This window comes from Gymnogyps californianus, chromosome 29, assembly GCF_018139145.2.
Source record: "Gymnogyps californianus isolate 813 chromosome 29, ASM1813914v2, whole genome shotgun sequence".
NCBI classification, from domain to species: domain Eukaryota; kingdom Metazoa; phylum Chordata; class Aves; order Accipitriformes; family Cathartidae; genus Gymnogyps; species Gymnogyps californianus.
Window position 1 is genome coordinate 2,011,577 of NC_059499.1, and position 15,066 is coordinate 2,026,642.

The following is a 15,066-nucleotide window of genomic DNA, read 5'->3' on the forward strand; positions in this document are numbered from 1 at the left end:
AGGCACCCCTATACACACGGCCGGCCCCACACGCCCTATAGCCGGCCCTATACACTGCACAGCCGGCCCTACACATCGCCCCAGCCGGCCCTATGCACCTCATAGCCGGCCCTATATACCCCACAGCCGGCCCTATACACCCTGGATACACGCCGGGCCCCACAGGCCCCACACCCGGCCCCACAGGCCCTACACCCGGCCCAGGCCCCACACCCGGCCCCACAGGCCCTACACCCGGCCCAGGCCCTACACCCGGCCCCACAGGCCCTATAGCCGGCCCTACAGGCCCCGCAGCCGACCCCGCAGGCCCTACAGCCAGCCAGCCAGCCCCCGCGGCCCCGGCCGGCCGGCCCCGAGCAGCCCCCGGCCCCCCCCGGCCGCCCCCGCCGGTACCTGCGGGCCGGGCCGGGCCGGGCCGCGCCGCTGGGCTCCGCTGGGCCGCTACCGCGCGCCCGCCCGGCCCCGCCGCCGCCGACAGCGGCCCCTGGCGGCCGGGAGGACTCTCTGCACCCGCCGGGGGATACCAGGACCCACAGGGGACCCCCCCCCCAGCACCCCTAGAACCGCCGGGATCCCCCCGGGACCCCCTCAACAGCCCTAGAAGCTGCCAGGACCCCCCAGGACCCCCCCCAAGGACCCCCCCCAGCACCCCTAGAGCCGCCGGGATCCCCCCGGGACCCCCTCAACAGCCCTAGAAGCTGCCAGGACCCCCCAGGACCCCCCCCAAGGACCCCCCCAGCACCCCTAGAGCCGCCGGGATCCCCCGGGACCCCCTCAACAGCCCTAGAAGCTGCCAGGACCCCCAGGACCCCCCCCAAGGACCCCCCCCAGCACCCCTAGAGCCGCCGGGATCCCCCCGGGACCCCCTCAACAGCCCTAGAAGCTGCCAGGACCCCCCAGGACCCCCCCCAAGGACCCCCCCCAGCACCCCTAGAGCCGCCGGGATCCCCCCGGGACCCCCTCAACAGCCCTAGAAGCTGCCAGGACCCCCCAGGGACCCCCCCCAGGGATCCCCAAGAATTTCAAGGAAACCCCCAAGCTCCCCGTGGCCACCGTGCCCCCCAGCACCCCCAGGAACTGCGGGGACCCCATTGCCCCCCCCCCAGTAAGAGACCCCAGACCTAAGGGTCTGGCAGGGTGGGGGGGCTGGAGCAGCTGACACACACACACACACACCCCCCTGCCCCCCAAACCCCCCCTGGGGAGGCCCGGGAGCTGGGGGCTCCCCCCAGCCTCACCCAGGTGGGGAGGGGGTGTGCGTGTGCCCCCCCCGCCCCCCCGCCACGAAATCAGCCACACGCCATCACAGGGGGCATTTAATTAACATATAATATATTTTAAAAAATAATAATAATAATAAATCACTCTGGCTCCCTCCCGAGCGGGGCGGGGGAGGGGGGAAGGGGGGAACACAGGTCCTGGGGCCCCAGGTCCACCCCCCCCGCCCCCCCCCCCCGCGGACGGGGCCCCGCGCTCCCCTGGGGGTGTGGGGGGGGCGAGGGGAGGGGGGGGGGCAAAGTTACAAGTGCTTTCTACACGTCCCGCGGGGTCCCCGGCAGCTGGGTAAGGGGGGGGGGGACTGGGGGTACATACAGGGCGCAGCTGGGGGGGGGGAGCGGGATTTCTCCTTAAACATGATGATTAGGCAGAAAAAAAAAATAAAAACAGAAGCGGCCCCCCCTTACACCCCCCCCCCCGGGGGTCTCTACCTACAGGGTTATGTACAGCCGCCCCCGGGGGGGGGGACGGGGACGGGAGCCCCCTCTCCGCCGGGGTTTGGGGGTGCTGTGGGGCCGGAGAGCGCCTGGCTCGCGTTCTTCCCCCCCCGCCCCCCCCGAACTCCCACCGGCTCCGGCGTCCCCCGGCCCCATTCTCTGGGGAGGGAGCCGGCAGTGGCCCCACCGTTTTACCGGAAGAAAAGTGAAAAAAAAGGAAGGGGGGGGAAGGAGGAGAAATTGGGAAGGGGTACGGAGGTGGGGGGCAAGGGTCCGCGGGTGGGTGGGGGTGCTGGGGAGGCCCCCCCCGGCCCCTCACTGGAGGCGGTCGGTGCGGAAGGAGTCCTCCACGGCCGGGTCGGGGAGCAGGGCGTAGGGGTCGCTCAGCATGTTCAGTCCGTCCAGGGTGAGGGGTTCGATTTTCAGATCCTCCTCCAGATCCAACGCCGCCGCGTCCACCTCGAAACCGGGGACGCCGGCCAGCGCCGTCGCGATCTCCTTGGAGATGCCGGGGGGAGAATCCCCTATTGGGGGGGGGGGGGAGAGGGAGGAAGAGGGGGGAATGGGGGGGTTCAGCACCCCCTCCGTGCCATCCCGCTCCCGGGGAGGGGGGCTGCCGGTGCCCCCTGCCCACCCACCTGTGAGGATGATGTTGGGGATGGGGCCGTGGCGGCTGCAGTTGCTCAGGTTTTGCCGGTTGAGGACGTGGGGGTCGTAGGCGCCCTCGGTTGGGGGGTAGCTCAGGGTCCCCAGCTCCTCGGGGAAACCGCCGCTGTTACCGGTGGGGCTTTCCCCCATCCCGAACTGCTCAAACTGCGGGGAGAAGCGGGTTATGGGGACGAATACCCCTGCTGTGTCATGTGTGTCCCCCACACACACCTCGCTGTCCCCCCCACCGTCCCGGTGCCGGGAGCACTCACGCTGCCCAAGCCGAAGTCGCTCAGGGGTTGTCCCAGCTGCTGCTGCTGCTGCAGGGAGGCGTTAGGCTGGTACTGGGGGCCGTACGGGCGCTGCGCGGCCCCGCTCGGCGGCACCGGTGGCGGCGGAGGCCGTGCCGGCGGGGCGGGAGGCAGTGCCGGCTGCGGGGGGGACTGCACGGGCTGGTGCAGGGCTTTTTGGCTCGGCTGGGACTGCAGGAGCAGGCCGGGCTGGCTGTAGGAGTACGGCGGGAGCCGCTGGTCGGCCGGCAGCTTGCTGGTGTCCAGGGGCACCCCCTGCGGATAGAGCGGAGAAGGGGGGGGGGGGGGGTGTCAGCCTGCACCCGCTCCGCGCCCACCAGGATCCGGCCCCTCTGCTCGGTGCCCCCATCTCCGCCAGCCCCCGGTGCATCCCCCAGCACCGGCAGCAGGTTGGGGAGACCCCGGCGATCCGGGAGACCCCTGAATTTCAGCCCCTGCCGGCAGCACCCGGCACTGAAACCCAGCACCCGCCGCGGACCGGGCTCCCCCCCTCCGGAGTAGGAACCCCGGGGTGGGGGAGCCCCGGCTGGGACGCACCGCATGTCCCCCCCCCCCCTCCATCCCCGACCGCACGGAGCTCCCTCCCGGCGGGGAGGGGTCCGCGGGCTGGGACGAGGCAGGGGGGGGCGAGGGGCTTCCCTGGCGATGTGGCTGCGATGAGGATGGAAACGAGACAAGAGAGGAAGAGGAGACGGAGGCGAGCGCGCGGCGCGGGGCCGGCGCGGGCGATGGACCATGCATACCTGGGTGATGGAGGACAATGTGGGTGACATTGTTGGTGAGAACTGTTTGGGGTGCTGCCTTCTGGAGTCGCCACCCATTGGGAGGGTGAGGGGGCTGAGCGGGACCCGTCGGCGGGGCGAGGTGTTTATGGACGCCTGCACCATGGGGGCGTAGGAAGAGCCGCTCAAGCCGGAGGGCAGGCTGGGGTTGCTGGGGGAAGATTGCATGGGCTGGCTGCGGGGGGACGTGGGGAGGGAGGGATTGCTGAGCGAGGAGGAGAGGGAGGAGGGCAGGGACTGGTTGGAGAGCGAGGAAGGGATGGAGGAACTGCTTTGGGAGGATTGGAGCGAGGGGTTGCTGAGGGAGGATTGGAGCGAGGGGCTTCGCAGGGAGGCCTGGAGGTTGGGATTGCTAAGCGAGGACTGCAGGGACGGGTTACTCAGGGAGCTCTGCATAGGTGAGGTAAGTCCTGTGGGGACAAAAAAGAAGAGACACCACCGTTACCCACGGAATCGCCCCGCGCCCCAGGCTCTCCTCCCCGGGCCGGGCCAGGCTGGGGCTCCCCGTCTGCTCCGGGTGGGATGGAAGGTGACGGAGGCGACCAAAACGATGGAGACAGAGACGGAAACACACACACACACACCCCGGGAATGGGACCGGCAGCGGCGCAGGATGCTCCGGCTCGGCAAGCGGAGGGTGCCGGGGCAGGAGCGGGGCTGGCGGCGGGCTCCCCGCCTGGGCCGCCGTCCCACACCCCCGCGGGACCCCCTGATGCCATCGGACCCCGCAGCTCTCCCCACCCCGCTCCCAGGCTGCGGTGTCTCCATCCCAGGCTGGGATCGCCCGGAGAGGCCGATCTCTGCCACAGCCAGCTCTGGGATGCCGGCCGGGGGGTTCCCATCTCCCCCGGCCCCGCCGAGCACTCGCTGCAGGCAGCTCCCCACCACGGAGGCCTCTCTCTCTCGGCTCCCCACGTTTCGGCGGCGGGTCCGACCACCCCGGGACATCGGCTCCGGCATCTCCCTGCCCGCCGGCGGCGGCAAGGAGGGAGCCAGCCCTCACCTGGCGAGTCGTAGCCCGTCCCCAGTCCCATGCTGCCGCTGATGCCCAGGTGCGTCATGGTGTTGGCCAGGTTGCTGGTGCTGTTGCCCCCGCTCAGGCTGGGGTAAGCGGTCTCGTCCGGGTCGAGAGGGGTGGGCAGCGGGGAGGGGAAGTGCAGGTTGGTGAGGTCGGGAAGGGAGCCGCCCGTGTTGAGGGCCGAGGGGATGAGGGGGACGTTGGCAGGCTGATCCGGGGATGGAAATATGCTGGGGGAAAGAGAGAGACATGCTCAAAGTGTGGGAAAGCCCTCCAGCGTCCCCCTCCCCAGCAGCCTGGGCCCCCCCCTCCCCGGCTCCAACCCCTTTTCCGCAGCCGCCCGTGGGCTCGGGCTGCCCGGCCGTGCCCCCCAGCCCAGCCCAGGACTTACTGGATCCCAGGGACTTCGCAGGAGCGTGGACGGGCCGAGGACGACGAGAGCTGCGAAATCAAAGAGGAGGAGGAGTGAAGCGAGGCCGGGATGCTGAACCTGTGCTCCCCGCAAGCCCGGGCCAGCCGCGGTTCGAGGGCAGGAAGGAGGCAGAGTCACCCTGGTGTCGCAACGCCCTGCGGGCAGGAAGCGGGCAGCCCGGGCAGGGGGACGTAGGGGCGACTTCTTCGCGGTCCTTCCTCTGCACCCACCTTCTTGGTGTCCCAGGGCTTCAGCGAATGCTTGTTGTCGTCGAAGGTCTCTTCGATGGGAGGCACTTGGAAAAGAAACACTGGCGAGGGGGAGCAGAGGGTCAGCGCGGGGAGAGCGGCACAGCATCCACCCCGGCGGCACCGACAGGTCACGAGTGGGGCATTACAGACCCACCCGCCGCAGAGGGGTCCCCGGCCACTGGCCCCCCGCATCCCACCCGCTGCCCCGACTCTTTGCAGACTGCAAGGGGGGGACGCACGGGTCCGTGCCGGGCTCGGTGCCACGCTGCCGGGCGCGGGCAAGCGCTCACCTTTACTGTCTGCGTCCCCGTCCAGAAAACCTGCAAGAGAGCGAGTGAATGTTAGTGGCAGCACACGGGGACACGGGGGACATCGGCCAGCACGGCGGAGAGAAGGCAGGAAGGGGGGGCTGCTGCGTGACCCCGTTGTGGAGGGACGGGGCTCCACACAGTCCCCCACCTAGAGTCCTCGAGGGGTGGAAGGGGCCCGGGGGTCCCGAGGCAGCCGGGTGGAGGTGGGGAGCAGCGGGGTCCCGCTGGGGAAAGTGGGGTGCGGAGGGAGGGGACACTCACCGCTCCGGCGGCCGGGTGGCGGGGCGCCCTGCGAGGGGCCCAGGTACGCGTCCTGGGGGTTGGGGTTCATCACGCTCGTGTGAAGCGCCGAGTCGGAATTTGTTCTAATTGGAAAAAGGAAAGGTGATCGTCAGATGGGCCCGGGCTCGGCCCCTCGCCCCCCTCCCCGTTTACAGCCTGCTGCTGTGACAGCCCCCACGGTCAGCCCCGGCCCCGGGACGGTGGGCGAGACCAGGGCCAGGGCAGCAGGCAAAAAAGGGGAAGAGCAGGAGGAGGAAGGGAAGGAGAGCACGGCGGGTTTCGCTGGAGGAACAACCGTCTCCTTCGAAGCCCTCCGTGTCCGGCGCTCGCCGTGCCCAGGGCGAGCCCTGGAGGCAGATGCCAAGGAGCTCTGCGGGGACCCCGTCCCCTTCTGCCAGCCCCGTCCTCCCCTCCCCATGCGATGCTCTAGTGGGGTCCCTTTCCCGGCACTTCCAGACACGCCGGGGCTTGCTCCAGCCCCGTCTCCTCCAAGGGACGGCTCTGCCACCACAGCGAAGGCCCCGGAGCCCTCACCACCCCTGGCACAGGGGAAGACGGGCTCCCCCGGGGACCCTTTGTTTCCCCGGGGCCCTGGAGGGGTTGGGGGCAGAGGACCCAGGGATATTACACCCATTGTGTTCCCAATTAGTTGGTCTGAAGCGGATGAGCGTGGGGAGGGGCTGAGAAAAGGCTGCTCGAGCTAATGACGCGTCCTGGGACCGCACAAGGGGGATATTGTTCAGCTGCGGCGCAGCTGGGAGGCAGGAAGCTCCCCCCGCCGCCCATGGGACGCAGCCCCCTCCCGCGCGGGGCCCAGCCGGGGAGTGATGGGCGCCCGTCCGCGGCACGGCCAGGGCCCCGCTGCCGGCACCGAGCCCCGGGATGTGCCGGCACCGAGCCCCGGGATGTGCCGGCACCGCTTCCAGCACGGCCCAAGGGAGACAGAGCGGGGACTGCCGCGAGCAGCGTCAGCAACGTGCCAGCCCCGAGCCCCGGCTCGCCCTGCCGAGACCCCGCTGCGCCCCATCCCGGGGAAGGGGACAACCCCAAAGCTAGCCGGGCCCCCGCGGGCAAAGCCACGGCTCTCCGGGGCTGGCAGGAGCAGCTCCTCCCTGTGCCCAAGCCCAGCTGCGGGCTCAAACCCCACGGGGAACCCGCTGCTCTGTCACCTCGCTGACTTCCCGAAAGGTGGCCCGGATTCCCCGGGGCTGCGCTGGCTCCCGCTCCTCGTGCCATGCCGGGGTGAAACCAAGCGGCCACGGCAGCCAGGCAGAGCCAGGTCCTCATCCCGGGAGGCAGCACCGAGCCAGGGCAGCCCTGGGGGACACGCTGCCCTGCATCCAGGACCCCCGTGCCCCCAAAAGCAGCTCCTCAGGGAGCTCAGAGTGGTTGCAGGACCACGCAGCCCGCGGAGGCACGAGGGCCGCACCAAGCCCAGGGTGCGCAGGGCCACCTCCACCTTGGGCGTCCCCAGGGCCACCTCCACCCCAGGGGTCCCCCGTTCAGCGGCCAGGGCAGCCTGGAGACCCCTTCCCTTCTCCTGGGGGACTGGAGTTGCTACAAGCAGGGCCGTGCCCACCCTGGGGGTCCTGGGGAAGGGCTGGAGCCCGGCTTAGAGACAGGTAGAGAGAGAAAACGGAATCAAAAAATCATTCACCTGTTGAGAGCCGACGGCAGCCTAAACAAATGTCCTTTCTCCATAGGGAAGTTACCCCAGGGCATGGTCCTTTGTAAGGAGAAACAGCAGGGTTACTTGGGGGGCCAGGGAGGGGGGCACAGGGGGGCACTGCCCCACGGGAGGGAGGGTTAGCAGTGGGGAGGCCGAGGACAGCAGGAGGAGGCAGACAGCTCGCTGCCTGCAGCCTGCCTTGCGCAGACAAGCCGGGGTATCTATCTCTGTCGGTCCCGGGGGACGCCCCTCGGCACCGGATCGGGGCTGATCCGTGAAATCCTCACCCTATTCCCTGCCTCAGCCCTCCGCCCGCAGCCCAGACACCGCGGCGATGGGCGGCTCAGCCTTGGGGACCCAAAAATACAGCCGCCGGCTCAGCCCGTGCAGACCGCAGCCAAGAGTCAATGCCGTGACGGCTGAGGCGTACTGGGGCAATGCCGGAGGGTCTCTGGGGCAAGGCTGGAGGGTCTCTGGGGTGACACCGGAGGGTCTCCATGCCCCAGGGCAGCGGGACCACAGGCCAGAGACCACCCTCCCCTCCAGCAGTGCCTGAGGAAGCGTCACGGAGCAAGAGCCAAGCGAAGGCAGCTGTTTGGAAGACGGATGAAAGTCCCCCCCCCGAGCCCGGGGCGAGGAATTTGCAGCGAGATGCTCCTGGGGACGGCTCCCCGGAGCCCGAGGTCCTGCGGAGAGGGTGGCTGTGCTCGCTGCGAGTGATGGGGAGGATTCAACACCTCTTCTTTCAGGGAAAAAAAGCCAAGGCTGTGCCCTGGGAGGTCAGGGAGGACGGCAAAGAGGGCACCCGACGGCTGGGCTTGGACACGGCGGGATGGGGGAAGATGGGATGAGGGACGAGGCCGCGGCCCTCGCACTCTGGACTGACCGGCGCCGAGGCTCATCGTGAGGGACAAAGTGCAAGACACAACATGAACCTCCAGCAGAGCCCCGGCATTGCGCGGCACAACCCAGGGCTGCCACCCGGCACACGCCGCCGCCGGTGTCCCCACTGGGCTGGGGAGAAGGGGCACACACGGCCCCTCAGGCTCCCGGCGCACCGAGACGGCAGCCGAGCTGCGCCGGGCACTGAGGCACGGACACGGCAGGAGCATCGGCAGCGAGTCTCTCTGGGAGACCGGTCCTCAGGCCGGGGAAGGAGGGCTGTGCTGAGCACAGCACTTCAGAGCAAGGGCAGCCTTGAAAATAAAGCCCAGGAGCCTCGAGCGACCTCTAAAAGGGCTGAGCCAAGCCCGAGCGGCTCCTGCACGGAGCCGCAGCTCACCGGGATCTCCGTGGGATGGAGCCGATGCTCCGGGCATGCTTGGGCTTGGCCAGCCAGCCTCATCCTCGCCTGCCCCCGGGGCCAAGGGCCGGAGCACGCAGGGGCTCGGCCGCCCGGTGATTCAGCTCAGGCAGGATCCCTCTTCCCGCTGCCACGGCGGGCGGATGCCGCCCTGCGCGCCGGAGCCGGCTCTTTTGGGCACGATGAAATCGTTCCTCCTTAAAAATCCCCCTTCTGCGGGACGGTGCAGGCAGCAGCCAAAATGAGAGAGGGGGGGAGGCCTCCCAGCCCCACTCCTGGCATCTCAGCGTTTCTCTCTGCCCCCCCAGGTCTGGTTTCTCCCCCGCAGACTGGTAAGGGAAGCCGTGTAAATCCTCCCGGGAGGGCTGCCCGTTGCGAGGGACTCTCCCGCGCTGGGCTCCTGCCAGCCTGCCTGTTTCAAAACCTCCGGGTGCTCTTTAACATAGAGCAAGCCCTGGGCTCCAGCGACCCCGCAGACACGGGGAGGCAGCGGGCTGGAAACCGGCACCTGGAAAACAAGTGCCGGGATCCAAGAAAACGCGGGATCTTTACCTCCTCCAGCTGGGCTCGGGCGGAGGCGACAGGTAGGTCGGTCCGTAGGGAGAGCTGTCGATGTGAGAGGCACGTTAAGGACCAAACAGAGAGCGAGGGGCTGAGCAGCCGGCGTGCAGGCACCTAACGCAACCCCGCAGACGGGCCAGGGCAGCACACCTTGCTAATGCTCGCTAATCCCAAAGAGACGAGCACCGGGGCCACGGGGATCAGGGCAGGAGCCCAAGCGGCGGGGAGAAAAAGCCGGCTTCCCCCCGCCGACGGGGCAGGAGGGAACGGGATAAAGGATATCTGTCGGACGTATCGGCGAAGCGGGGACATCATCCGGCGTGGGTCCCGCTGCACTCGCTCCACCAAGCCGTGGTGCCGGGTGCTGCGCGTGGAGTCCAGCGGCGAGTGCAAAGGGCCCTGCGGGGAGGAGACACCGGGGTGAGCCCACCGCCCGTCTGCGAGGGAAGGGGTCTCAGGATCAGCCCCCCTCGACTGCCCCATCGCTGCCAGTGCTGCCGGGGGGACGGAGCTGGGGCCAGGCAAAGGGATTAGAGGAGAACATCCCCTCGTCCCCATCTGTCCTTCACAGCAGCCCGCACCACCGCTCTTCGTCCTCCTCCCCGACGCCTACCCTGTGTCCTGATGCGGCTCCTGATCCCCCTCCCCAAGGCACCGAGGGCAGCAGCCGCTGTGCCACGGGGGGCAGCCCCCCCAGAACCGCCCCCCCGCCCCGGGGCAGCCCCCAGCCGGCGGAGCGGGCGCTGCTCACCTGGAAGTCGGAGACGCCGCTGCCGATCTGGTTGACGTTGGGCAGGGAGCCGCTGTAGTAGGGTCCCCGGCTGTGTGCCAGCCTCAGCTTCTGCGCCTGCAGCTGGGCCGGGGCGGGGGGGAGGCAGGTCAGGGGGGGGGCCAGCAGGCACCCCGGGGTGCTGGGGCTCCTCCAAACCGCCCCGTTACACCCAAGACATCCCCGTCCCCATCCCAGCGGGTCATCCCCACGCTCTCTCGCCTGCAGCCGAGTCCCAAGCTTGCCCCACACACGGTATGGAGCCCACGGGCGGATGCGGCCCCCGAGCGAGGCATGTCCGACCCGGCCGGCCTCAGGAACCGCACGGGGGCAAACCAGGAGGGCTCGAAGTGCCCGATACCTCTCCGCTTCGAAGCCACCGAGTGCGGAGGAGGCCCCGCAAGGGACTTTCCTCCCTCCATGGGTGCTCCGGTGCAGGAAGGATGCTGAGCCCCCGCTGGGTTTAGTGGCCCAGAGCGGGGAAAGCCACTTCTCTCCCGCAGACTGCGGCACCCACATCCTCAGAGCAGAGGCTGAGCCCAGCCCTGCTCCCCCCGCCGAACAACCGAAGCCCCCGTGCCCACCCAAGAGGGCTCCGGGCTCCCCAGGCACCGGCGGTCAGTGGGTCAGCCGGTCCCCTTCGATCCGGAGGTGCTGGGCTTTCCAGCAGGCACCTCATCCACGCTAAGACAGTCCTGGGGCTGTCGGCAAAGCCAGCGCCGCAGCCCAAAAACCGGGGGAGATCCCAGCCTGGGGCCGGGGCTCCGGCAGGGAGAGCAGGAAGGGCTGCCTGCTCGGCACGGCACGGCAGCCCGCCGGCTCCCGGCGCTGCTCAAGGCCGAGGGAAGGAGTCATGGCAAACCGCAGGCGGGAGATAACCGGGTCTTGGCACCCGACCCTCATCAGCGGAGAAAAACCCCACAGCAGAGGGGAGCCGGCGTCCCGGGGCAGCACCAGCACCGAGCCGGCCCCGAAAGCCCCCTCCTGCCCCGGCCCCCCCCCCCGGCCCGCAGGCAGGAGCCTGCCCACAGCCGACCCGGGCAGGGGTTTGACCCGCCATGAGCGACGCAGACTTCCTCATCCCGACAGCAGCAGGAAGGCGCGCTGCTGCCCGCATCCCGGGAAAGGGCACGGCCCCCGTCATCCCCTCCGGCACAAGGGGATGTCCTATTCCCCCCCCTGCCTCCGGCATCCCACCAGGGAAGAAGGGTTTCCCCGATCCCAACCCACGGAGCCAAGGTCAAGCGCATATACGAATCCACCTTCCCTTTGGACCCCGAGGGGTCCCCGAGCAGCCCCACGCACCGGTCAGCACCAGCGCTCCTCAGTCCTGGATAAACCCCAGGGAAAAAGGAGATGAAGCACAAAAAGCAGCTCAGAAACAAGCTGCAGCCGGGAAACCTGCGACAGCAAATTCCCAAGCTTAAGACCAGCGAAATCCAGATCCAGGGGGAAAAAAAAAAAAAAGAACAAAAAAAGAAAAACAACCAAAAAAATGGGAGATTTAGTCAACAGCTGGCTGCGCTGGCACTGCAGGATTAGTGCGAGGCGTTGCGCTGGGGCTTAAGGTCTTGGGATCCTGCTCTGTTCTCCAAGCCAGGGTCCCTGCGGGAGCCGGCAAAGCCAGACGAGGCCGAAATCAGGCAGCAGCTCGCAAGCAGCCAGAAAAAATTCCAGGAAACACGAAGCAAAGCTTGAGGGGCTGCTACACCCCCACGGCGGGAGCAGGGCACCCCAGAGCTGGGCAGCAGCCCCCCCAGCCACCTCTCCCCCGGCCAGGAGCCACGAAACAGAGGCGCCCGTGTCGGGCACGAGCTGCCGGCACGGCGACGGCCGCTGCCAGCTCCTCGCCTGCAGCCCTGTGGGCAGCGATGGAGGGGACCCGCGGGGCCAGAACCCCCCTCGGGACCAGCTCTGTGCCACTCTGCGCCTCTCCGGGGCCGCAGGTCCCACGCGTGCAGGGAAGGAACTCCAGAGGAAGCGTCCCGGGGCAGGGATTAGCGGGGAGGACAGTCCTGCTGCCTCTCCCTCCCGGCTTTGCTGCACATTAACCAGCTGTTTACTGTGCAAACACGGTGCGGAAGGCTCCAGCCCGCTCCCAAACTCACCGGCGATGCGCAGGTCGCAGCTCCCGCCTGCCATCCCGGCGAGAGAGGGGACAAAACCTCCGGAGAGATGTCCCTGCTCGGGAGCCCTGCCTGCCCGCCGGGGATGCGGCTGCTCTCAGCTCGGCGGGGTGAGCAGCACGTCGTTCCCTCGGGGTCGGCGGGACCCTGTCCCCGTCACCCTCCCGGTGACAGCCTCGGCTCTGTGGATGTCAGCTCACCGCTGCCTCGCCAGCCCCGGAGTGCCAGCGGGGCTCTCCGAACCCAAACACCCCCTTTTTGAAAGGTCTGATGGATTTTGCTCCCCTCTTCTCCCAGTCCCACCGATCCCAAGTGCAGGGTGACACACAAGCCTCCCCGTCAGCCGTCCCTGTCACCTGTAAGAACCTCTCCGCGTCTCCGGCTCCCTCGACTCCGCACTCCTCTCCCCTCGCTCATCCATCCCTTATCTCCGCCGGGAAGGACGGCGCTGGCTGCCGGACCCCACGGCTGCCGGCATAGCGACCCGCAGCACTGCAGAGCCCCATTGCCGGGGTTGGCACAACCCGCCTCTCCGGGAGCTGAAATCTGGCCAAACCCTGATCTTGGCAAACGGCCGCGCAATCCCCGCCAACTCCGTGGGGCCGGCGCAGAGCGAAACGAAACGCAAACCGGAGCTGACCGTCTCCTCTCGACGGCTTCCCCCGCCAGGGAAACCACGCTCCTGGAGATGCGCCGCGGCATTCCCGGCCTCCCCGGCTCCACCATCATCCCCCCGCACCCCAGAGCAGCCCTCCTGCCACCGAGGTCCCTCTGAGAAGCCCTCGGCCTGCGGGGAACGACGACACCCCTTCCCCAGAAGCTGCCGAGCGGGGCAGTTTTGCCGGCTCAGATCCGGCACACTCATCCGTGCTCCCAACGCTGCGTTTTCTCAGGCTCGGGCCAAGCTAAATTTAAGCATCTCCAGGGATGAAGGATCTGCTGCTTCCCGCGGCAGCCGGCCGCATCGGCGGGAAGGACCAACCCAACCCTCCTGAGGGTCCCCGGTGCTCAGGGACAGACCCCCCCCTGCCCCGAGTGCCGGGGCCGGTGGAGAATCACCCGGCAGAGGCGACGCAGGGGTGCGACACGGCAGGAGCCCGTCCCAGAGCCACGGGCACGGGGATCCCCTCCTCGCCCCCACGGCAAGAGCCCCGGCAAACCCTCAGGTGCCGCAGGCGGCGAGTCGCTTTTTCCACCCGGTCGCCGGGACGTGCGCTCGGAAGCGGAGGAGGCGCGCGGCGCGCGCCGGGGACCCACGCACGGCGGCCACGGGCCGGAGCGAGCCACGTGCGAAGCCTTGCCGAGAAACCCGCGGCCAAATAAATAAATCAAAATAAACCCACGGGAAGGAGAAGCGGGGTGCAGGCGGGCACCCGGAGAAGGAGCGTTTCTCTGGGGGGGGGGGGCCCTTCCCGGCCCCTCTGCACCCCCCACTACCCAAATGCAGACCCACCCCCAAGCCTCGGGGTGATGCCCCGTCCAGTCCCATCTCCTCTGCACCCCCAAACCCCCCCCCCCAGCCCCTCTGGGCGCCCGCCTGAGCCCCCCACTGCCTCTGCGTCTCCTGACCCCCCACCCACTCTGCACCCCCAGCGCAGCCCCCGGCCCCCCGCTACCCCACGAGAACCCCCCCTCCTTCTGCACCCCCGAACGCCCCCCCTGAACCCCGAGTCCCCCGCACCCCCCCCCGTCCCTCACACAGCCCCCGGCCCCCTCTAACCCACCCCCCCACCCCCCCAGGCCTTCACTCAGCCTCCGGCCCCCTCACAGCCCCCAGCCCCCCTGGACCCTCACGACCCCCTGGCCCCCTACAGCCCCCGGCCCCCGCCCCGCCCCAGCCCCCGGCCCCCCCGGGCCCGTCGCGCATCCGGCGGGGGGAGGCCGCGGCGGCGCTGCTCACCCGGGTGGAGCAGATCTCCATCATCACCTCCTCGAAGGCCGCCGTCTCCTCCGCCTGGCGCTGCTTCTGCAGCGCGATCTTCTCGCTGAACTTCCGCGGGTTGGAAGCACCGGCACCGGCCGAGGAACCCGCACCGGGCCCGGGCCCGGGCCCGGCCCCCGCGCCCGCCGCCGCCATCTTCCCTGCTCGGGCCGCTCCGGCCGCCGCCGCCGCCGCCGCCGCCGCGCGGGGCAGGCTGGGGCGGGGAGTCCGCGGGCCGGCCGCCGCCGCTGGGCCGCGGGGGTGCGGAGGACTACAACTCCCGGCAGACCCCGCGGCGCGCCCGCAGGGGCCGCCGGGAAATGGAGTCCCTGGCCTTCCTTCCCCCCCACCCCCCCACCCCCCACGGGGGGGGGGCGCCCCCGCGGTGCGGGGAGGGCGGACCCGACTACAACTCCCGGCGTGCACCGCGGGGCCTCCGCCCTCCTCCGGGGTGGGCGGGGCTGGGGCGGGGCGAGGGGAGTAAACGGGGGGGGGGTGAGCGGGGGCTGTGCTGCAGTGGGGGGGGGGGGGGGGGGACCCGGAGGGGGGGGGCAAAGCTGCACGGGGTTACAGCTGGGGGGGTGGCAATACTGGGGGGTACAGCAGGGTCACACCCCCCCCCCACCATGGCTGGGAACAGAGCAGACGCCCCCCACCCCCTCAAAACTGGGGGGGCTTGGACCCCCCCCCGCCCATATAGGCCCGGTGGCAGGGCACTGTGGGCCCCCTCTGGGCACCGTGACCCCCCCAGGCACTGTCATTCCCCCCCCCCAATTTGGCCCCCCCCCCCCCCAATCCCAGGCAGAGGCAGTGCTGTCAGGTCCAGTCCTTTATTTGCTTCATCCAACGCCTCTCCCCGGCCGGGGGGGGCCGGGGGGGGGGCCGGGGGTGCGCACCCCGGGGCGCCCGCCCACACTGTAAGGTCACTTGTGGGTGTGGAGGGGGGGAACGACACATGCTCACCCCCCCGGTCCTTGGGTCCCGCAG

At 69.7% G+C, this 15,066-nt stretch overlaps 1 protein-coding gene across 1 annotated transcript; it reads right to left on the minus strand.

Annotated features, from left to right (window-relative positions):
- Positions 1 to 2,024: 2,024 nt before the first annotated feature.
- CRTC2 (CREB regulated transcription coactivator 2) lies at positions 2,025 to 14,235 on the minus strand. Its single transcript, XM_050912219.1, has 14 exons — positions 14,059 to 14,235; positions 10,015 to 10,116; positions 9,546 to 9,662; positions 9,255 to 9,316; positions 7,388 to 7,456; positions 5,710 to 5,813; positions 5,428 to 5,457; positions 5,117 to 5,181; positions 4,866 to 4,915; positions 4,460 to 4,704; positions 3,418 to 3,866; positions 2,636 to 2,929; positions 2,354 to 2,528; positions 2,025 to 2,239 (listed from the first exon to the last, which is right to left on the minus strand). Exons 1-14 carry the CDS (start codon positions 14,233 to 14,235, stop codon positions 2,031 to 2,033), a joined length of 2,148 nt encoding a protein of 715 aa, XP_050768176.1. The 3' UTR covers positions 2,025 to 2,030.
- Positions 14,236 to 15,066: the final 831 nt, after the last annotated feature.